General features: G+C 45.4%; 3 protein-coding genes across 3 annotated transcripts; 1 reads left to right on the top strand and 2 right to left on the bottom strand.

Annotated features, from left to right (window-relative positions):
- Nucleotides 1–5458: 5458 nt before the first annotated feature.
- Nucleotides 5459–14226, bottom strand: prtfdc1a (phosphoribosyl transferase domain containing 1a). Its single transcript, XM_035619731.2, has 9 exons — nucleotides 13827–14226; nucleotides 13281–13387; nucleotides 13000–13183; nucleotides 10735–10800; nucleotides 8103–8120; nucleotides 7420–7502; nucleotides 7009–7055; nucleotides 6643–6719; nucleotides 5459–5694 (listed from the first exon to the last, which is right to left on the bottom strand). Exons 1-9 carry the CDS (start codon nucleotides 13842–13844, stop codon nucleotides 5647–5649), a joined length of 648 nt encoding a protein of 215 aa, XP_035475624.1. The 5' UTR covers nucleotides 13845–14226; the 3' UTR covers nucleotides 5459–5646.
- Nucleotides 14227–14740: 514 nt separating this feature from the next.
- Nucleotides 14741–17053, bottom strand: enkur (enkurin, TRPC channel interacting protein). The gene is made up of 5 exons (XM_035619730.2): nucleotides 16821–17053; nucleotides 15797–15942; nucleotides 15478–15704; nucleotides 15221–15367; nucleotides 14741–15114 (listed from the first exon to the last, which is right to left on the bottom strand). Exons 1-5 carry the CDS (start codon nucleotides 16898–16900, stop codon nucleotides 14941–14943), a joined length of 774 nt encoding a protein of 257 aa, XP_035475623.1. The 5' UTR covers nucleotides 16901–17053; the 3' UTR covers nucleotides 14741–14940.
- Nucleotides 17054–17220: 167 nt separating this feature from the next.
- On the top strand, nucleotides 17221–20513 carry LOC118291444 (threonine synthase-like 1). Its single transcript, XM_035619726.2, has 3 exons — nucleotides 17221–17889; nucleotides 18037–19433; nucleotides 19674–20513. The coding sequence occupies exons 2-3, from the start codon at nucleotides 18066–18068 to the stop codon at nucleotides 20481–20483; spliced, it is 2178 nt and encodes a 725-aa protein (XP_035475619.1). The 5' UTR covers nucleotides 17221–17889; nucleotides 18037–18065; the 3' UTR covers nucleotides 20484–20513.
- Nucleotides 20514–21404: the final 891 nt, after the last annotated feature.

Below are 21404 nucleotides of genomic sequence, written 5' to 3'. Positions count from 1 at the left end.
GCGTCGTCCAATCGCAGGCCCAGTTTAAATTTGGAGTTTCAAAGCGGGCCAATCGGAGTCGTTTTTACATAACCCTTCCAATATAGTGGCCGCTGGTTATATGGAATTCAGACATTGCTGCTGTGCAAATTGTAGTTTTTAAAATGTTGTATTTTAGTTGAGGGCAACAGTAAAGTAACTTTACATTCATTGAAGTACTTAACTTTTGTATTATTTCCATTTTACGCTACTCTATTACATCTCAGATGGAACTCTTCTACTTTTTACTTTACTTTATGTATTTGACGACTATAATCCAATGGCAGGGCCAGTTTAAATTTGGAATTTCGAAGCGGGCCAATTGGAAGTGTTGTTACATAACTTTTCCAAAAGAGTGGATGCTGCTCCATCCTGGTCGCTGGCTGGAAACCAGCAGAATATGGTATTCAGACAGACAAAAGTAAAGGAACATTTAGTCAAGTACTTCACTTTTATATTTTTTCCATTTTACACTACTCTATTACATCTTAGATGGAAATATTCTTCTTTTTACTCTACTTTATGTATTTGACGACTATAGTCCAATCGCTGATGATTTCGATACAGAACGTTTATTGTAAATTCATTTTTTAAAATCGTGGTATTGATATTTTTTACTAAAGTAAAAGATCTGAGTGAGAGTTTGTCATGTTTTATTATATTTATTTATATGCCACTATATTTGAGAGAGAAATATTCTTCTATATAATAAAATAGCAGAATAAATAATCCCTGTAAAGGGTAATTCCATATAATGTTTACTGTTGATAGATTTTGCATTTGATGCTTCTGTACTTTAGTAATATTTTGCATGCAGGACATTTACTTGTTTACTTGAGTGACACCACAATACGTTTAAATAAACAGCCAGCCACTGGCTCATAAACACTTCCAGCCTTTTAGACCTTTAAAGTGAGCAAATTAAATCACAGGGACATCATTAAAAAAAAACCTGAGGGCCACACATATGCTGAGCTCCGATGTTCAACTGGTGAAACATATTTGCCCTAGTCATTATCAACTGTAACAGCAGTGTCCTTAACTTTATTATAGGGGACATGTAGGGCATGGCGGCCACATGGGACTCCACGGAGCATGAAAAAAAGAAAAAAAAGGGCCACACAGCTGATCTGCTGAAAGACAAAGGCTGACAGTTTTCTGTTTGCAGGCTCCTCCAGCGGCACAATAGAGGATGGGACAATGGGGCTCTTTTGACCCGCACTGTGGCAAAGGTTTCCCTGGTTTCGGAGAGGAGCTATTGTCTAAAGATCTGGTGCACTCTCATCCAGACAATGGCCAACTTAAACTGATGTAAGTGGGACTCTGCATTATGTGAGACGGTAAACATGAGGTCCATATTCGTTTAATGCTATTCGTTTATCAAACCCATGCCACATTATTAATGCAGCAGGCGGATCGTATTGATTTGACATTAGGAGCAATTGTGCATCGGAGACATAACTCAGCAGTGATGGAGATCTTGTCGTTTCCTCACACCAACAACACATCAGTCTGCAACTCTACAGATTGCATGTGTATAAAAGAAGAGTGAGAAAAGAAAACTAAAAGAAAAGAAGTTTTCTGGTTTGTGTTTCTGGGGTAGTTTCAATGAAAAAGCACTTGAGGCATGCATGCAATGTAGTTTTTATGAATGGAAAAAAGAGGACAGAGGAGTTTAGATCGATGAATGATGGTGAACAAAGCTCATTCAGGGGTTGCAGTCAGTTTGCAGTCTGCTGTAACAACTGTACAGTTATGATAATCGCGTTGCCTTGTATGGTTTATTGTTGACTTCAGCAGGAAATTCACCTTACTGTCTGCAAAAAAAGTTGCATTTATATTCAACGTTGACTGCAAATCCCTTTATAACCAAATGTGCGGCTGCAGAATCCGAACGACTCAAACATTCGCCAGCGAGAGGGAAAGATTACAAACTCTCTTTTCTGGCAGAGGAAAAGGTTTGGCTGGATAAGGACATGAAGTTCAAAGCGCAGCAGCGTTGGGATTACGACAGGCGGAAATGACTCCATGTGAAGTGGGTGACATGGGGTTTTCAACAGCCCCCTTTACGCACACTCGTCATCAGGCAGGAGTTACATCCATCGAACACAACATACACAACTCCGTTCAGCCAGTACTTCCTCTAAGCCGCGGTTGAGTTTGAGATTTTTAAGAGGATGAGGATCGCTGCCCACTCCAGGTTGTGTAAGTGGATCTGGCACCGAGCTGGATGCCTGGATGGGACCCAGGAGCGGTCGATCTATCAAACCCCTCCGGCCAGCCGGTCTATATAAGTGGAACACAATGAACAGTGTGGAGGGGATGTTCTTTCTATTTGTGACCCGAGAAGCGTCGGTGAAGCGGTATAACTTATCAAGTTCCAAACTGGGAATGAAGACTGTGATCTTTTAGTGTACGGGAGCCAAACTCTCATCGAATGCATGTGCAAAAGGTTATAAACCGAGGCTGGATGGTTTATTGTAAATCGCAAATGCAGCTGAAGCACACAGGCCTACTGAAGTTATCAAAGTTCAAGGTAATGGTTTGACCTTTGAGGGAACAGTCATATTTGCGTTATTGTTCATGTCTGGCCATTAAAGATAATAGCTTAGCTTAGCAGAATTACTGGAAGCAGGCAGAAAATAAACTGTTTTCTAAAATTAACTGTGAATATTTCCCCGACTGTGATCGACTATCATTTTAGCTTTGAACACAGCCAAGCTAGCTAATTTCTCAGTTTCCAGTCCTTGCGCGAAGCAAAGCTAACCAGCAGCTAGCTCAGGTGTACGGATAGGGAAGTAGGATCAATCTTCTCGACTAACTTTTTGCAATAACGTGCTTAGGTTGGTTCTCATCGAACTCTCCCAGAGAAAACACATAAGTTCAGTTCTCAAAATGTCGCAGTAATCTTTTAAATATCAAGCTACAGTCAGGATCGAGGTAGTTAGCTTAGCCTAGCATTAGATTTAAAACAGGGGGAAACTAACAGCTAGCCATCTTTTATCCGGATTAACAATAAAAGATAGAAATAATGAATTGGTCATCTTTAGAAGTGCTGGTCGACTTAGTTTTTATAGATATGGAAAAAGCGAAGTTGGCGGTTTCCCCCCTGGTTCTATAGTCTTTATGTGAAGCATAACTAAGCAAACTTGCTGGATGTAGCTTCATATTTGGAAAAGCATATTTTCCAAAAATGTCCAAATCTACTTCAACAACAAAATGGCTGGTTTGGAGAATATAAATATGCCTTGTTGAGCCGTGGATGGCGAAATCGAATCCTACCGCCCCCCGGTCCCTAACCACAGGCTTCGTATGTCAGATGCACGGATGTGAGGCCATTCAAATACACAATTCCCGTTTTGTTCCCTTTGTTCCCAGCGCAGTTTACCTGCGGTGGACTTTTTCCCGCGGCCGGCCCCCCCCCCCCCGCCCTCTGCTCCCTCGACGGAGCGCCACAAAGCCGCGGCATGTGAAAACGGCGCAGCCCTTTTTGTCCCGTCTCGCTTTCAACAGGCCCCGCCCCGAGGTGAGGGACGACGGCCCCTGGGTTCCCAGGGCTGTGCGGGTGGCTCCAGCGCTGGGGATAAAGTTAACCACTGCTGCCGAGTGCTGATGTTTTTATGATAAGGACACATTGGGGTTCGCTGGCCCGAGGAACAACGGGGGTCTTTGTGGGTTTTCGAGATGAACGGATAGCGCGCAACTCAAAGGCCTGCGCCTTTTCCTGAGCTTCTTTTCCCTTATCTCGTTCCTCTGCACCTCGCGGGGGGTCAAGGACAAGTGATGACACCCGACTGGACGCAGGGTTCCGCCAAACGTTTTAGTGAAGGTGTCGTTTGCACGTGAAACCTGAGAGCACTCAGAAAAAGCACAACACGGAGACCGAACGCTCCCAGAAGAACCTCCCAGAACCTCTCTTTGGTTTGCGGTCACTCATATTATCCACGGAGCAACTCATTTATCAGGTCGTTTAACTTGGAGAGGCGTCGTGGCCGGAGCTGGACCGTTACCATTGGCCTAGGAACACAAAATGGGGGGGGGGGGGGGACATACTGTGGCGGATTTTTCAAATACACCAAAAAAATGATGAGAATAATAATTCCTCTGTGTGTACCGTACATGGAGGCCCGTCATGTTATGCGACGGCTGTTTGGAGTTTCAGGTGGTCGAGAGTAAAGAGTGCGTGGCCACGCGATAACACTCCCCGAGTGTGTGAAGTGGAGCGTGCTCCTCACTGTTTGCCGACACGCACAGTTGACTCTCTCAGTCACACGGATGATGGCAAGAGAACAGAGGAAATACCTCAATGTGTGTGTGTGTGTGTGTGTGTGTGTGTGTGTGTTCCACATGTATGTTTGTGGTCCAGAGTCTGCAGGTATTTTGATTTCCCGCCCTTTGCGCCGAGCGGCGCTCTCCCTCGGAGATCAAGGGCCCCGGGAGCTTAATCGCGGGAACGATAAACCTTGTAAAAACACATCCGGCCCTCATGTTTGTTTATTTGCGATTCGTTGGAATGTAGAGATTTTTTTTTTTTCGTCGATGGGAATTTCTGTTTAGGTTAATTGAATTGAAAATGAACTCAACATTTAGAAGGTAATGGCTTCCCTCCAGACATAGAACAATACGCTGCTTGGAATAATAATTTGTCCGATATGGTTTTTACACACACAAAAAAAAAGATTTACTTCTGTCTGCTCGTGAAAAATCTCTGAAAATGCAATTATTAACTCCGTTCCAAAAGATGTCTCCTAAATCTCTTAGTAAGTCCACTCACAGTGTACAGTATGTACGCTCCAGCTTTCCACACGATACATGTGTAGGTTTGGAACGTGACTGGTTCCAAACCAGGTGATCACAGAGAAGAAGAAAAAACGTTCCTCCCACCGGTGGATGAATGTGAAAACAGCTTTCTGGTGTCAAACTCTGCACATTCATCTTTCATAAAAGTGGAGTAACAATAAGAAAAAACACATTTTTGAGTGAAGGGGGACTTAGTCTGTATATGTTAGAGACAAAGTCACTCAGTAAATGTGGGGGGGAGGGAAAGAAGATTGTAGTGCAAAATACACTCAAAGTATGTTTTGCCGACTGGATTTTGGAATACGAGAAGTTAGACGTAACAATTTATGGATTCACCACGTGAATTATCATACCTTTGTTTCTAATCTGCAGTTAAAAACCCTGGTTTAGGTTGGAAACAAACGGAGGCAGTGTGGTGTGGCGACGCCGTCCAGCCGGCCCGCTGCGCCCACTGTGTGTTTTCCATGAGTCAGAGTGGGCGTCATCCGGGCGCGGGGATGCCAGCGTCCATAAGCTCCCTCCATCTGTCACCAACGTCCTCTCCTGGTGGGCAGCGCTTCTTCTCGTTCCTTTATTATCAACTTCTTTGTTTGTGTGCATCTCACAAACATGAAAAAAAGGGGGCTGGATGAGGCAACACTTAGATCACATGGGTTTTGTTTTTTTAATTCTAAAGTTCTTTCAAAAGAGAAAAGGGATATTCTTTCAGTTTTGACATATCAAATATACTTGCTTGAACCTTTTCTGAAACACATAAAAAAAAATACTTGTGGAAAGTTCTGTGCCGCTGATGTGAAACTGGGCATCGCTCGCAGGTTTTAATTCCTCTCAAATCTTGTACTTCATTTTTCCAGTCTTGCTGATAACACAGATGTGCTGAAAGAAAAAGAGGCGGGAGAAAGAAAAATGTGTTATTTAAATGTTAAATGAATGTGTTGAGTGGGACGATGGTTTGTTTGAGGTCGCCCTATCATCTCTCATGTTCTGAGAATGTTAACATGCCACATATACAGTATGAAGAGATGGAGCTCGCAAAAAAATTAAAAAGCTTGGGAGGTAATCTCCAAAAAGGATATGACACATTCATTAATCTGACTCTGGGTATCTCAGGGGTTCAACTCATATTTCTCCAGTGGGATGAGGACAGTTATCAACTCTGCCTGATAGTGAGATCCTAACCTCTACATTCCACATGTCACCCTCTTTTCAAGCGTTCGTACCACCCCCCTCAAACATGCACGGGAGACATACGCAATAATACAGCACATACAGTACGTGCAGCACACACACACACACACACACACACACACACACAAGTGCACGCGCACACAAAGCTATGGGAGTCAGTGTGGGCTTAGTGTTTCGCATGAGTCAGAGGTAAATTTGAGGCCACGTCTTTGTAGATATAGATATATAAAAAATGACAACGCTCACACGGGGGGATTTTGCATTTGCTAATGTCAGACGGAGAAATCGGACTTGATAAACTCACGGATGCGGCGAAGGAAACAGGAATCGGTTTGCACTCGTGTCCCGAGGCTTAAAGAGGAGTAAGAAGGTTTTGAAGGACCAATGAAGAAAAAGAGATTACTAAAGGAGAAGTCAGATATGCTCTTTAGATGATGGCACCGGGGTCAAAGTGAGTTTTGAGCTCCTCAGGCAGTGAGGACACTCACTGGGTGAATGTGGATCTCAGGGGCAGAGGGCATCTCTTTTGATTCGCTGTGTTTACTCCCTCCCATCCTGTCCCTTTCATCCCTTTCATCCCTTCTTCTCCAAAGGTCACGTGTGGCGTCAGCGTCGGTCGCTCGCTCGCTCACTTACGTTCAGGTCACGGAAGTATTCGTTGTAGTCCAGCGCGTAGCCCACGACGAAGCGGTTGGGGATCTCGAATCCGACATCTGTCGGAGCAAAATATCAGACAAGAATATTAATAAGTGACACGGCGCGCTGGAGATTTTTGTTTACAAAACAGAAATTGGTACTATTTCTTGAGGCTTTTCGTCACTCGGCCTCGGAGCCTCGTCTTCTCTCCTAATTGCTTCAGCCAGATACAACTTCGCCACCTTCTCATTTTTTTAAATATCTCTTTCGGCTTTGAGTAACACCGCGGAAAGTGTAAAGTTCACGGTTCATTACTGCTGACACAGCAGTCACAGTGCGGGCGAACACTTTGGGAGGAGTACTTACAGTCCGTCAAGTGTTGGGCCATGTTAGGCACCCTCTTCACCAGCAGACTATGAAAAGGGACAGAACCAGTTATTAGTTATTATATTTTAATTTGAAGAAAAACAAAGATGCATCCCAATTGCACAAATGCAACATGTTAACACTTGTACAGTGTGACATATACAGTAAAAAAGAAAGAGGGAAAGAAAAGGAAATAACTCTCAACACGAGCCGTCGGAGAGGAAAAAGACGTTTATCTCGCCTCTGCGATCTCGGCGGCACGTGAAAGGAAGTGGCCGTGCGCGCGAGATAGCGAGTGCGGACACTTCCTACATGTGAAGAAGCGATATCGTCTGCCCAGCGCGTTTCGTCACGCGCTCGGCATTTCCACCGCGTGGAAAAAACACAGACGACACCGAGGGACCGGCTCACCCCGCGACCTTGACCATCTTGGGCTCAAAGGTCCCCACGTGCTGCAGGAGGGCCTTCATGGTCTTCCCCGTGTCGACGATGGCCTGAGGGAAGGGAAGAGCAAAGGAAACGAGGAGAGGAGAGGAGAGGAGGGCAGGGAGGGGCGTGGGACATTTTAAGTGCGGAATTCTTTCAAAGAGGGGAAAAATAAAAGTGAGATATTTTCCTTTTTCTCAAGTTTTAATCTCACACTTTTTCCCGCACAACTTTTGTTTCATGTCGGATGTTGCTTTTCTTATATACGTAGAGAATTTTTGACATCAACTACCTCCGTGACAGGATTATGTGCTCACTCCGAGATAAGTGTTAAATTGAGTTTGACAAAAATTTCCGAGCACGTTCTCAGGGGGAATATAATGTGCAATATAACGTGCTCACGTGCCTTTAGCTCCTCTTACGACCGAAACGTGATCTTAAAGGGAAAAACACACTGTTCCTTTTGTCCCATTGTGGACCAGAGGCAGAAAGGAGACGAGCACAATGGCGTCCTAATCAGTGAAACAACCAGAAAAAAAAAAAAGGGATCAAGTTCAAACAGAACTTGTCAAAGGCATGAAAAAACAAGGAGGACGTTTGAAGGGGGCGTGATTGGTGGAAGTCATTTTAACTACGCTGCGTGCAGAGAGTGTTTGCGCTCGACTCACCTCGACAATGAGCACGCTCTTGGTAACATGCGGAAGGAAAAAAAAGACAAACAGAGGCAAACATCAGTACAACATTGACCTTTTGGATTCATAGCACCGCTCGAGCAAAGTGAAAACAAAAGGGCTGGTTGTTTTTCCGTGAAATTTGCATTTCTTTGAGATGGTATCTAGGACGACGACGACGACGACGACGTCGGCAGTATGTTCAGCGCCTTAACAAAAAACGAAAAAAACCCCCGCCACAGACAACTCGTGCTCGGCAGTGATGAACATCCGTGTGTAGAAGTGAGTGAGAAAGTGTCCCGGGGCGCTGCACACTCTTCTCTCTGCTGCTGCACGGATTCCAGCGACTCCTTGTTCCTCCTGGCCGGGCGCGCGGGGCTCTCTTGGTGAGGCCGGCCGAGAGCATCTACGGTCCGGGGGGGGGGGGGGGGGCGGTTGGGGAGGATGCGGGCGACGGGCCAATGTTCCCCACGTCTCCACCTGGAGACACTGTTACGCAACGCTCGGAGAAAGTAGATGGGAGACTATGGAAACTCAAACACAACTGACCTGTCTTAAAAAAAAAAAAAAAGGCTGTAAACATGCGCGGCCGCCAGTTGGACGCCGGCGGGCCGTTTGGCAGGTGGCGAGTTTTCCGTAATTCCTGTAGCTGAATCATGAAACCTTGACAAACTTCTCTGGCCAGGTAAGTTAAGAGTTTTCCAAGTTGTGTCAAGGCTAAGGCTACAGGGTTTGGGTTAGGTAATGGCTAATGTCGGCAGCAAGTGGCAACGCATACCGCGACGTCCCCCATTGGCTTGTGAACTGTTCAGCAATGTGGCCGGCGCCATTTAAAAAATTTTCTTTAATCCAGATGTAGCCATATTTGGAGGAGCAAGGGGGGGTGGACCTGACTGGGAGCTCGTCCGACCTGCACCTATTGGACGGCGCTAGCCGTCAATCACGCTGTAGCCACGCCCCAATGCGTCAGGTGCTTCAGCGTCGTAAATAGGGCCATAATTTACAAAAATGACCGTGATGGCGTCGACTTGAGATTGAGCCATGAACTTGTATAACTCAAGTGAGAAGTAGAGTCATTTTCTCACCGACTGGAGTGCAGTCGCCCTCTGCTGGTCATTTGAGAGAAGACATGCACTCTCCGTACCCGGTGACTACGTCCGTTTTTATACACGGCGTACTGGTCACCATGACAATGCTAGCTTGCTGATGTTTACCATGTTCACCAACTTTGACGTGCTAGCATGCTAACATTTCCCGATGAGCAACAATGAACCCAAACTGCAGCCGCGGCTGGTGTGAAGGTCGTTAGTTTTGCAAGTATTTTACCATAAATCATAGTACAGGACAAAGTAAAACTTAAATCGGGAGTGTCTGCAGCATTTTTCGTAAATAGTCAATCCGACAAAAGTCATGAGTTGCCGTTCAAAAGCAAAATTGGACAATAGGATACATCCTCTGGGGACTATGTTGTTTGGCACGAAATAAATGAATTTCAGTTGAGACGCATCATCATCTTTGTGAATATAAGGAGTAGCAGGTTTCTTTTTTCAGAATAGGAACCAGTATTTCACTCATGGCCCAACGCCTCCAATTACGTCTTCAGGTCACACACTATTTTGCGTTTAGCCGCGCTAAATTTAAATCGAACCGCTCAGATTACCGTAATGAACCTCGGGATTAAGACATGTGAGCCGCTGAATTCAACCCGTGGACACCAGAGGAGCCCCGCGCCCGCCAGCTCCGCCTTCGACTCCACATTGACGAGCGCTCACGCCGCCATTACGTGGCCGTTGTCGCGGGGCAGGTAGAGATAGGTTGTTAAGGGACGTCTCAATAGCGCAAACGCTCGTAATCTGCCGGTTGGGACTCGACAACATTAGTGTACGAGGCTATAACGGAGACTGATGACTGACAGTTCCTCTGAGACTCTGTGGGAGGTTCGTGTTGAGCGATTGTAATGAGAACGTCGACCTTAGGGACGCAGACAGAGTTGGATGATTCACGTTCTCTGTGCAAGGTGCCCGTCGGCCTCCGTCTGACCTTTTCACCCACACCACAGATGCGTCTTCGCCATCAGCACCATCCGACGGCTCAGTCGAGACAATTCCACTTTCTCCTTTCAAGCTGTAATGCGTGTGGGCACACGGTATTAGCGCGCCCACTCAGCTGAGTAAGCAAAGTTTCTGTCTTATTCCTATCTCAGACAATAATGTAGCGAGGGGGGGGGTGGGCGATTCCTCACGATGCCTCTCGTCCTCACCAGTCCTCCCCTCGCTCCGTAAATCTGCCGCGTGGGAACATCTGCTTGCCTGCAAATGTCTGATTCATGGCCGTGCCGGTGAAGGGCAAACCACTTTAACAAAGTGACACTCCTCTTGTGCAAGATGAGCACAAAGAGCACGGTTGTGTGGAGAAAGCTTCGCATTTTTTTGGAAGGACAGGGGTGCGTTTTGTCTTCGGGGCAAGTTTTCGTGCAGCAAAAATGTATTAATGGTCGGCGTTGCGTTGTGTATAAGAAGGGAATTCAGTGTATTTTTGTTTAAAATAAAATTCTGATCAGGTACATTCTCCATTGTTCACCTGTGTTAAAGTGTTTTGACTCTATGACAGTTTGACGGACAACACACACCTTTCCACGCAGAAAGGACAGATCTCTGCTTCCTATGATGTGCAGGTCCTCTGTCGACTGGTCATTCTGGGAAGAAGAAGAAGAAGAAGAAGAAGAAGAAGAAGAAGAAGAGAAGAACGTCTTCTTATGCAACTGAGACATTGTACAGAGATTCTGTAACGTTTTTCAGCCGCCATCATTTACAATAACTGGTCTGTCAGAGAGATGGTTGGGAAAAATGCAGTAACATATGTTTTCTTAAGAATGTACCGTCCGACTCTGTAGTGTTTCTCAATAACTTGGCTGCACTGTGCGATGCTCAACGCAGAACCGTCCGCAGCGTTGACGCGAAACAAACGCACGGAGGGAGACGAGTTTCGCAAGAACTGGGTGAATTGTATAACTCAATATATAATAATAATATTCAACGTGTTTTTTTTGTTGGCAGTGTTCCTTCTCCTCCCTTACACAACAGGACTCACATTTAAACGTCTTTCACTGCTCACACTACAGATTTCCTCATCCCCTTTTCAGTTTTCTCCAACTCTTAGTAGGACTTCAGCTGCTTCTTCACACAAGTTTACTTCACAGGCTCACTAAGTTCCTGTGGGAAGCAAAGCTTGGTGATGATGGACGTCCATGAGTTCAGATTCGGACGGCCACAGACGCATCACTGGGACGAGACGAGCAGTGACGCGTCCCGGGCGCAGGTCATATGACTCCCACCGTGACCCGTGTGAATGACTAACAAGCCTCATCGCTCGGATGCAGCGCAGCGAGAGCAACTTGCTGCCATTGTTGTTAACAAAAAATGTAATCGTGATGTTTTATGTTTGTTCCAGTGTTTGTATGTTTTATATTATTAACCTTTTGATTGTTTCTACTTTTGAGATTAACAGTGTTTTTTTTCGTCTTCCTCTGTAAATCACATGGATGGAAACAATCCAAGTCGATACATGGGAATATTTTAGTCTATATAACTAGTATATATCAAATAACAATGACATATAAAAGCACTACAATTTGTAAAGAAAAACATGATTACATTTGCTGCAGCTGCTCTTACTGTATTAAGTTTGTATTTGTCGACCTGAGTGGTGAGATGCTGCATAAAATTGCCCTTTGCACAAATAAATAAAGTTGTATTGAATTGAATTTTATCCGGGGTTATTTAAACAACCCCCATGAAGCCCTGTCGATGTCCTGTAACTTTACATTGGCCTGACTGGGTTGTTCCCTCACGTAACATGAACAACAGTGACCTCTGGTGGCCGAGGCAAGAGTCAGGCACATCCCATAGTTACACATGTATAAAGTCTATATTTTTTTTAATAATAATTAAATAGTATAGTGAGGTCTTGAAGGAGCAGGACCCAAATGAAGGTAAGGGAAAAAAGAGTATTTCATAACTAAGGTAACAAAAATCCAACTCTCCAAAACTCAAATCCAAAACTCCAAAATATATCACAACGGCATAATAGAATTCCTCAAATTCAGTTATGGCTTTTGGTGTTGGTGTGCCGCCCTGGGATTTTCCCGACCCTCGCGCCACTGCAAGGGCTGTTAAAAATGTGACTTAGGCCTGTAACTTATGATTATTGCGATTAGTGACAAAGCTGTGCTCTGTTTCAGCTATTTAATACGCCCAAATAAAGAAAAAGTGTCATAACAAAATTATTAAAGACCAAATCTTTGTCAAAAAAAATTTTTTGTCTCCATCCAATAGGCCAGACACCAAAGATATTACATTAATCACAATGTGAAATTGAGAAAAGCAAAAATAAATAAATCAATAAAACTCACTCTCAAGAAGATGGAATTTTTAAAGAACTACGTCCAGAAATAATCACTTTTCCAAATTGTTGATTTTCTCAAGAATGTTTCTGTTTTTTTAAGCTGTTGAACCAAATAATTAGCCAGAACAACACAATTGTATCGTAGAAAGAAGGGGGGGAAATCAATTTTGAAATACATTTTGTATGTGATTTTAGATAAGTGGAAATGTGTTGGAAGACAAAGATGTTGAGAGAAGAATCAGTGGCTGGACTCAGATCATGGTTACTAGCATCAGCACATTGAAATAAATGCTGATGTGATCATATTTCATAGCTGGTCAGGTGCTTTATGTCTAATCTGCTAGAATATAACACGCTTCCTCTAAAATCTTGAGGACCTGAGGGAGTTGTTTTTTTTTTTTTTTTTTGCTGTACAGAGATTGAAATGCCAATTGAGGAAAATATGATACAAAAATAAAACTTGATTTTGCTTTCTATGCACTTCACCCACCAGGTAGCTCTTCAGGCGGATGAACTCCACGCGCGTCTCCGTGTACTTGTTGGAGTTGCGGCCGAGCACCTTGATGAACTCCACCAGGTCCGAGCAGAACTTGTAGCCCCCCTTCAGGACGCACAGCACCATGATGCCGTCGTCCCCGAAGTCGTCCTTGACGTAGTGGGCCAGCCGCTCGATCCTGCAGGATGAAGTCGCGTCAGGACGGACACAAAAGGAAACACACTCGCCCTGCTCGCTCTCGACGCGCGCGCTTGCTTGAATTTTCGTGTGGTCACCTGTTCATGATCACCCCGTGTGGAATGTAGACACTCTCCATGTCCTCGTGGTAGTGCTCTGGGTAGGTGAACAGGTCCAGACTGTGACCCGGCCAGTCATCTTTTATCTGTAGGACGCAACAACTCGCTGTGAGGACGTGGAGGTGTAGGTGCAATGAAGCGAATTTTCACGCATAGAAAGGAATCAACAATTTCTGAGGTCTATGAAAAAAAATATGAATGGCTATTAATGGAACTTCTTCATGTAGATTAACATTAAATGCTGTAGATGAAGCCTAAATTCCTAGAACACGGAAACTAAAGTGTAAAGCAGTCGACAACTGAGCTCGGCAGCTTGGTGTTCTAGTTCGACCTGAACTAAATTGTGACATGGAAACAGTATCATGGTTATGAATAGCAGTGATATCAGTTACCTTCTTACAACAGCTACATGTATGACAGCTGAACATGTCATTGCAAAACATCTATTTTGTGCAGCAAAAACCCAAACGTCGGAATTCAATACTAGGGGGCTTTTGGAAGAGTGAGACTTTGTGCTGAACGTACCACGATTCCTCTTTCCATCCCTGCAACAGTGGGAGTGTTGACGAGTTCAGCAAACGATGGTTGTCACTGGGTTGAGTGTAAGATAGAGGATCTTCAGTGGAACGCGCACAGCAAAAATGATGGCACTGTTCATCGACTGGACGCTAATGGTGAGGCTGTTCCATCTTTCCCCCCTGGGAAGGGAGAGAACAAGAAAGGTTGCGGGACAAGAAGAGAGATGACACTCGGACGGACGCGCCGATCTCAGAAACGACACATTTCTAATCCGTTACCGCCAAAGCACTTCTTACCGTTAAGTTGTTGAGAGAGAAAAAACTGAGGAAACTCAACAGATATCCAGAGACGTCCACATGGCCTGTCGGATCACACTGGAGTCGTTTGCGTAAACCCCCCCTACCCCGCCCCCCCCAACCCCAACCAATAAAAACAGGACAGCGTTGTTTTCGTCGTGGAGAATTCCTGGGATAATCGGCTTCATGTGATGTTGGCATGTGGCTGCTGCATCACAAGTCACCGAGGGAGGAGATGGAAACAAACTGACAAACAAAATGCTCATTATTTTTTATTCCGGATTCGCTTTCTTGAGCCAGAGAAGATCTCCGACGCCAGAAAGAAAAAATAAATGTTTGTCATTGTCTGATGCTCGAATTTTAATATTTAGAAAAAGGGTGAATTTGCGGTTTTCCTTGAAAATTCAGAAATATTTCCAAGAGAGGGGGTTATTTTGATAAACCTAAAGGACTGGAGGTTTTTATTAAAGCTACTGTTACAGTGACACTCAGTTTGGATTTTCATTAACCTGAAGATAAGAAGAGACAATAGTTTGGTCCACATCTCTAATTTGAACATTTCATTTCCCTGGTTTTTCTTTTCACTTTAAGTTTAGGTTCATTGGTTCAAAGAAAGATTTTTAATCATGTTTTTTAACAAATTTATTTTTTTCAAGCTCCATGTGAAAACTGAACTGAGGGGGAGCTGAAGAAATACAGAAAAATCGGATTCCAAGAGTTTTTTGTCACATTAAATTACATTAATTAAACTTTTTTTTATGTCCAAAGCGACTAACGAAAGTGCAAGAATTAATACGAATACATAAACAATTTGTCTTTGCGTCTTAGTGACTGGGTATGTAGATGGTTTTGAACCGCTCGATGAGGTTGATGTCGTCCTCCAGCTGCTTCATCGCCTCCTCGAGCCGCAGCTTGTGGGACTTCTTCGACAGGGTGTCGATGACGAACGAGAGGCCCTGGTACTCCTGGTGCAGCGCGTCCCAGTTCTTCTTCAGGCCCTGGATGGTGGAACCAGAGAGAGAGGGGGGGGACGGGGACGGGGACCGGGATCAGGATTCTGGGGCTTTTTAATATTATGAAGAGAATTCTGATGTGTTCGAGTACCTGCAGGACGTCGTGCCGCTCGGAGTCGGTCAGGTGTTTCATGGCTCCCCGCTCCTTTTGCTCCGCCACGTAGTCGTCGTACTGTTCCTGAGCTCGCTGCTTCTCTTTGCTGCGCTGGAGGAGGTAATCGGGTACTTCTCCAAAATCCTGCAGATAGAGGAGAGGAGATTTTTACCAGGTATACACTTGCCATGGTGTTTATGGCTAAATTTGTGAATGTGTTTCCTGTGGGGGTAGTTTTCGTTAGGAAAAGACACCTTTTTCTTGATGTACTTGGGGACGAGTCCGGAATTTTCAAGGCGCTGCTTGTGCCCCGTCTTGGCGTCCACGCAGGTCGGCTGCGGCTTCATCGGCACGACCGTGGTCGTCTTCGTGAAGTCTCTCTTGGTGTGAAGGCCCATGGGCGGGATGTCCGTCCTCGCAGGAACAGCCGGTTTCCTCGCGGCGCAGCCGTTACGAACCCCTTTTGAGGACTGTGGCGCTTCTGAGAAGACATATGAATATACATACATATATATATAAGACACAAATGCACACCCGAGCTTTGATCATGTTCGTCTATAGAAATACACTCACTTTCCGACAGTTTGGGCTCTTTTGAATGTTTTCTGAGGTATTTGTCAGGGGACGCCACCTCGACTTTGGCCGGTCCCATCGTCCTCATCGCGTCCTTGACAAGCTTTTTCTCAAGCACGACTGCCGGTCTGAACTTGGACATGTACCTTCAGGGGGCAGATGCGAACAATGATAATTTGATTTCAAAGTATATATATATATAATTTCAGATATTTGCTAAATTAAATGAAACAGAAAATGAGAACGATGTTGCCTCACTTTCCTTTTTAAGCCACACGCCAATTAATACGGCAGAGCTGCAACTAATGTTTGTTTCCACTAATAATTGATTTGCCATTTTTTTCTCCAGTTTTTCTGTTTCCTTTTTTAAATTTTAGGGCAAAGAATTTGCACATTTAAGATGCTAGAAATTAAACCACTTTTCTCTGTTTTTAAAAGGGACCTTGTTGAAAATGACCTGAGTTCCTTGAAGCTCATGAAAAAGAGAAAGGCCAAATCGCTCCTCAGAGCTTATGACTCTTTGAAGATATTGAAGACTGACCTCTATGACCTCTCATGCGCTCAGGGAATCTACTTTTAATTATTATTTTATTTCATTTTATATTTATTAATTTTGCATATTATTTATTTGTTATTTTTTGACACTTGTTTAATGGGTCCTTATGTGCCTTGAATGTTTTGTAAGGGTTAATATTAAGATCGTAATGCCAAATATTCTGTATAATGATCTTTGTTCAATAAAAACTTAAAATAAATAAAAACATTTAAGATGCTGGAACCATCAAATGTGCTGGTGTTTCATGCTTGAAAACTGGGGAATCATTTTCCTGTTACTCATCTAATCGATTACTCGACTATCTGTCCTATTGTAGCAGTTTTAAAATGAGGCCAAATCGCACACTTTTGGAAAACAGGCTGGATGATTCTAACTTTTCTTCATTGTGTAGTTTATATATTTTTCCATGTCCATTGTTTTAGCAAACTTTAGCATTTGAGTTGCTAACCAACTAGCTTGTGAACGTACCTCGGCGGCTTCTGTATTCGAACCTCTTCCCTCAGCAAAAGGTTGTAGGCGCTTTCTGGTGGACGCACAACTTCCGACATGTTGAATGACTTCGAGCAGGATTTAATATTTTTAAATTAAAAACAACAACAACCGTTAAGCTGTTGATTAATAAAGTTCAGCTGTATAACGACATGAACCAACAAAAAAAAAAAAAATGACAGCAGCTAACATTGGGTCAGTGGGAATTTGTTTGACAACACGCTTCCGCCTAGTTGCTAGGCGACTGCGGGAGCTAACGTTGCATTCCCGTACACCTGTGAAGTATTAAACCGGACCGGAGACCTCGTTTAGTATGAAAAAATCCAAAGACAATGGCTCAAGTTGATATAGTTGTTATATTTATATATAGCTACAAGTACTTTTTTATCATAAGGTCTTATAAGTTACAATCCTAACTTTAATTATCCTACTGATATGATGTATTCATTTCATTAGCAACATTTTGTTTTATTCAGCCATGCACAATATGTTCTGTCTCATGCCAGCTTTCAAAAATATTAAAAAAATTGATTTATCCAGACTCTCGCCTACACACAGCGAACTGCCAAGGCTCGGATTCGATACCAAAAGGCAATGTTCATATTGACGTGCGTCGAGAGGTACTTTGAAGCATAAAGCACTTATTTACGAGGCGCACTTGAACGCACCGTGGGTTCAGTCGGACTTTGAAGGTTTCGCTATAGAAAATCTATCATACGTGTTTTATTCCTCTACATGATTGTCACACTTGTAGCATTTGCTACATTTAAAGTCAATAAAACATTTATTAATGTATATATTATATTTTTGTGACAAAAAGCCCGTAGTTTCATTGACTTTCACTCGTGCCCCTCCTTGAGAGACGTATGAATTTTGTCCAACCGCGCTCCCCGTAGTTGTTTTTTTCAGTAAAGCATGGTGATCGTGTTGCTATGTAGTTTGTGCAGAGTCGTGCTTCTGCTCAGCCGTTAAAAACAACATGTTGTTACCGGAAACTCTACTTTAGAATGTATTTTCAGGTTTGAAGAGAGGAAAGCCGCCATTTCATGTGAGTGTCTCGATTATTTAAGATGTCATTTGTGATGAAAGGGCACTTCTGCTACTGTCCTGCCTGCGAAACACGTGCAGCCCTCTGTATGCAATGTAATTTGAAATTTGAAAGTCCCTTTCTTTAAATATTATTTTTCCTAAACAGAGGGAAGAGTTGCGTCATTTGACACCTCGATGGGTTTACTGACAGCGTCCCAGCTCGTGCTCAGAGCTGCCACGTGCTGCCCGAGCCCCCTTGTGACGTCATCATCATGGCTGTCCACTAGATCCCTTCCTGTAGGGGGCATGAACATCCTGCTCATGGGTCCTCCTGGAGCGGGGAAGACCACCGTGGGGAGGATAGTGGCCTGCAGACTGGGGCTGCCCGCGGTCGACGTCGACGACGACGTCCTGGAGGCCGCGTGGAAGATGCCCGTGGCGGCCAAGCTGGCGTCGGTCGGCGGCGAGCGGTTCCTCGAGGAGGAAGGCCGGGCTTTGTGCAACTTCTCCGCCTCGGGGTGTGTCGTTTCCCTGACGGGCTCCAACCCGCTGCACGCCGAGGCGATGCGGCACGTCAGACGGACGGGGCTGGTCGTCTACCTGGACGTGGACGGCGAGGACATCATGCGGAGGCTCGCCAGGATGGAGGTGAACAGGATTGTGGGCCAGGAGTCCGGCGCGTGCATGAGGGACATCCTGCGTCACAGGAAGCGGTTCTACGAGAAGTGGCTGGACGTGCGCGTGCTGTGCGGCACGGGAGACGCGGTGGAGGAAGTTGCGGAGAAGGTCGTGAAGGCCGTGGAGAGATATGACGATTACGCTGCGGAAACATACGTGTCCACCAGGTGCGAAGACGTGGGGGCATCCGATCGGAAAGCACACTTCAGTGACGTGGTGGTCGAGGGTCTGGCCACAGACGGCGGCCTCTACGTCCCCAAAAATGGCCTCCCGCAGATCGACGCTCGCGAATGGCTGAGATTGGTTGACATGTCGTACCCGGAGCGAGCTTTAGTTTTACTTGAGAAGTGCATACACCCGTCGGACGTCTGCGCTGCGGACCTCAGGACGATGGTGTTCAAGGCGTACGGGTCGAACTTTGCCAGCGAGGCGGTGGCGCCCGTGAAACATCTCCACGGCAATCAGTACGTCCAGGAGCTCTTCCACGGCCCCACCGCCTCGTTCAAAGACCTCGCCTTGCAGCTGATGCCGCAGCTCTTCGCCCACTGCCTCCCGCCGATGTGCAACTACCTGATCCTGGTGGCCACGTCCGGAGACACGGGAAGCGCGGTGCTCAGCGGCTTCGGCGGGCTCAGCGGCGGACACAAGACCGGCGTGCTGGTGTTCTTCCCGGAGGGAGGGGTGAGCGAGATACAGAAGCTCCAGATGACGGGCCACGGTGAGGGCAACGCCAGGGCCGTCGCCGTCCCGTCAGACTTTGACTTCTGCCAGAGGAGCATCAAGAGGATGTTCGGAGAGAGCGGGCTGACGGGCCACCTCGCCGCGGAGTACGGCACCGTCCTCAGCACCGCCAACTCCATCAACTGGGCACGGCTGCTGCCGCAGGTGGGGGTGATGGTCCCTGAGTAGAAGCTTCTGTAATACGTCTTTGTCACAGCCGATATTTTAACTTCTTGTGTACAAGATGCAAGTGTTGTAAGGCTTTTTCTCATCTGTTGTTTTCCGCCAGATTCAGTCGTCCAGTTTATTTCCTCCTGTAGAAGAAACACATTTTATTCCAGTGCAGTTTAACTTCTTGTCAACTTTACTTCTAACAGAGTTCTGTAACCGTTCCTCCCCTCGCAGCTGGTGTACCACTCCTCGGCCTATCTGGACCTGTGCAGAGACGGCGCTGTCAAGTTCGGGGAGCCCGTCGATGTTTGCATCCCCACCGGCAACTTTGGCAACGCCATGTCAGCCGTGTACGCCAAGCGAATGGGCGTCCCGATAAGGAGAGTCATCTGCGCGTCCAACCACAACCGCGTCGTCGCAGACTTTATCGCCACGGGCGAGTACGATCTCCGGGGTCGGCCGCTGCTGCCCTCCCACTCGCCGGCCATAGATATCCTGAAATCCTCCAACCTGGAGAGGTTCATCTACCACGTCTCGGGCGGGGACGCACGCCTCGTCAAGGAGCTGTTCACGCGCTTGGACCGGCAGCGGCACTTTCGGGCTCCCGAGCCTCTTCTCGGCAGGATGCGGCGGGAAGTGCTGGCCGGCTGGTGCTCCGAGGACGACTGCTTGGCCGCCGTCCGGACGGTGCACGCGCAGACGGGCTACGTCATGGACACGCACACCGCCGTGGCCAAAGTGGTGGCGGACAGGCTGCAGGACGGCTCGTGCCCCGCGGTGCTCTGCTCCACCGCTCACTACGGGAAATTCGCCCCCGCTGTGTTCAAAGCGCTGCGAATCCCAAGTATTCCGGAGGATCCCGCGGAGCAGCTGAAGGAGCTCGCGTCGGCCGCGTCCGGACCGGAGACGCACGGAGACATGATGGAGTGCCTGAAGCGAAGCAGCAGCAGCAGGGGGGGGCACAGGGTTTGTCGGGCGGAGTACAGCGCTCTGGTGGAGGAGGTGGAGAGCATGATACAGGACAGCTTCCTGAAAGTTATGTGAATAATTTAATTAAATCTGAATTGATAATCACTTACGTGTCCAAATTTTTTTTGGAATTAAAGTTGTAAGAAATTCAAACTGAAAAAAAAATAATCGAATTGATTTGATCAAAAAATACCAGATATAAGTAGATATTAGGGAGTACAAGATTCCTGATACTTATACATCGGCCGATATGAATATATATATGTATTTCTTTAAAAAAAAAATTCTGTCAATGATTCCTAAGATGTCGTTATCAAACCTTTATGTCAAAGAAATGTAATTGAGGCTTGATATTTAAGTTTCACCATAAACTATCATAATTATCTATAAACTGAAAAAAATGACAAATACAACCAAATAAATAGAAATTGAATTAAGACAATAAACATTTATTTGACCTAAAATGTAAAACATAAATGCATATTTAAAATATCGCTCGGGCTCTAGATATAAAATAAAAAATAAAATAAAATGATGCATGTCCATAAAATACATCTTTAAAGATGTTTAAAAGGCCAGAGCCTCCACGATAGAGACTTTCATTGCACTGTCACAGAACTCTAATGTGTTTTCCGGATGAATTTAAAGCCTCTATTGATTAAGCCACGTCTCTTTACATCGCTATCACAGAGTCCTGCTCCACTGGGTCGGGGACGTCTCCTTCGCCTCCGCTCTGTGGGAACAAACTGGTGCCGGCAATCACACAATCCATATATCCATATTCTTTTTAAGTGGAATTAATTCCTGGCAAAGTCGGAGAAGAAGATTAAATATGCCGGTGTTATTTAAAATCAATATCCCGAGTCACTGGGAGATAATTATGTTCTCTAATTCAATTGTACACTCGAGCGTTGAACTATGGCGGTGTCTGGTTTCAGTTTGTTTGTCATTCCAACTCCCCCGTGTCCTTGATTAAGACGCATATGTTTGCACTGT

Source organism: Scophthalmus maximus, chromosome 21 (assembly GCF_022379125.1).
Source record: "Scophthalmus maximus strain ysfricsl-2021 chromosome 21, ASM2237912v1, whole genome shotgun sequence".
NCBI lineage: Eukaryota > Metazoa > Chordata > Actinopteri > Pleuronectiformes > Scophthalmidae > Scophthalmus > Scophthalmus maximus.
This window is presented reverse-complemented; position numbering and strand designations above follow the sequence as displayed.

What these genes read in the sequence shown, in the direction of transcription:
- prtfdc1a (XM_035619731.2), bottom strand. An exon ending in CACGGGGTGATCATGAACAG is followed by an intron (nt 13,184 to 13,280) that starts GTGACCACACGA and finishes TTCATCCTGCAG; the next exon opens with GATCGAGCGGCTGGCCCACT. An exon ending in GGCCCAACACTTGACGGACT is followed by an intron (nt 6,720 to 7,008) that starts GTAAGTACTCCT and finishes TTGCTCCGACAG; the next exon opens with ATGTCGGATTCGAGATCCCC.
- enkur (XM_035619730.2), bottom strand. Translation starts at nt 16,900, where the DNA reads ATGTCGGAAGTTGTGCGTCCACCAGAAAGCGCCTACAACCTTTTGCTG. An exon ending in CGAATACAGAAGCCGCCGAG is followed by an intron (nt 15,943 to 16,820) that starts GTACGTTCACAA and finishes TGCCCCCTGAAG; the next exon opens with GTACATGTCCAAGTTCAGAC. An exon ending in AGCGGCACGACGTCCTGCAG is followed by an intron (nt 15,115 to 15,220) that starts GTACTCGAACAC and finishes TCCACCATCCAG; the next exon opens with GGCCTGAAGAAGAACTGGGA.
- LOC118291444 (XM_035619726.2), top strand. Translation starts at nt 18,066, where the DNA reads ATGGGTTTACTGACAGCGTCCCAGCTCGTGCTCAGAGCTGCCACGTGC. An exon ending in GGGCACGGCTGCTGCCGCAG is followed by an intron (nt 19,434 to 19,673) that starts GTGGGGGTGATG and finishes CTCCCCTCGCAG; the next exon opens with CTGGTGTACCACTCCTCGGC.